The sequence below is a fragment of the Terrapene carolina genome, unplaced genomic scaffold, assembly GCF_002925995.2.
Source record: "Terrapene carolina triunguis isolate 2854851 unplaced genomic scaffold, T_m_triunguis-2.0 Scaffold16042, whole genome shotgun sequence".
Lineage (NCBI taxonomy): Eukaryota > Metazoa > Chordata > Testudines > Emydidae > Terrapene > Terrapene triunguis.
In genome coordinates this window covers 1-1071 of record NW_020680393.1, presented here as the reverse complement: position 1 = coordinate 1071, position 1071 = coordinate 1, and the positions used below count along the sequence as shown (strand labels likewise).

Sequence of the window (1071 nt, the reverse complement as noted above, 5' to 3'; positions counted from 1 at the left end):
GCGGCCGCCAGCCTGGTGAAAGGCGTCAGCTACAAGTACAAGGAGGAGCTGTCGGCGCATCTCATGGTGGCGGGATGGGACCGGAAGAAAGGGGGGCAGGTGAGGCTGGGGGGGTGTCTGTCTGCCCCCTACGGTATCCACCAGCCTGGCCCCCCACAGGGCCTGGCTGCAGTGTCTGTGCTGCGACCCCCTCCCCTCCGTTCCCCTCCCCTCGGCCCATCCCCGTCTCCCTGCAGTGTCCCATCCAAACCGATTAATGCTGCAGAACAAGCTATGCCTGGGGTGCAAAGGGCCCTGGCCCCCTCGGGGAGATAGAAAGGAGGTGAACATTAACCACCCCCAGCGGGGCTGAGCTCTGCATCTCACCCGCCAGCCGGGCAAGGAGACCTGCCCCGGGGTGTGTCCTGGTTGCTTCCCCGCAGGGCCCCACGGCTCCTCGGCCCGGCCAGGCTTGGTAAAAACACCCCGTTAACGTGTCCTCGTTCCCTCCCTTGGCCATCGCTGGGCAGGTCACCAGCCGCCGGGAGCCAGGCCAGCACCCCCGGGGGGGGGGGTGAACCCAGAACCTCCTGCCCCGTCGATGCTCATGTGGCCGCGGGCTGGGTAGGCTCCCAAGGCCTGGCTGTATGTCCGTGCCATGCAGGGCGGCGAGGAGAGACGCCCACCCTGAGACCCGGCAGGGGGCCGAGGGAACGGCCGGTCTTTACCGCAGTCAGTGCTTTGAATGTCAGCGTTAGTCACCCCCTGTCTGCGGTGCCACAGCCCCCCCCGCCCGCGCCGGGCCGGGGCTCTCACCTGGCATATGTTCGCTCCACAGGTGTACGGGACGCTGGGGGGGATGCTCACCCGCCACCCCTTCGCCATCGGCGGCTCCGGCAGCACCTACATTTACGGTTACGTGGATGCAGCCTATAAGCCCGGGATGACTCCAGAGGAGTGTTGCCAGTTCACCAAGAACGGTAACTGCTCCCGGGCGGGGTTAGGCAGGTCCAGGGCGCGGTGACCCCAATCCGGCCCCAGGGTAGGGGACTGGCTGGCTCAGGGGGGCAGGGAACGGGACACGGGGCCTTT

At 67.3% G+C, this 1071-nt stretch overlaps 1 protein-coding gene across 1 annotated transcript; it reads left to right on the top strand.

The window, feature by feature from the left end:
* Positions 1 to 3: 3 nt before the first annotated feature.
* On the top strand, positions 4 to 959 carry LOC112123825 (proteasome subunit beta type-9-like; the record flags this gene model as incomplete). The annotated part of the gene is made up of 2 exons (XM_026661727.1): positions 4 to 99; positions 818 to 959. Coding segments are annotated over 2 exons (238 nt in total), but the record flags the coding sequence as incomplete, so codon positions are not given.
* Between the last annotated feature and the right edge of the window lie 112 nt (positions 960 to 1071).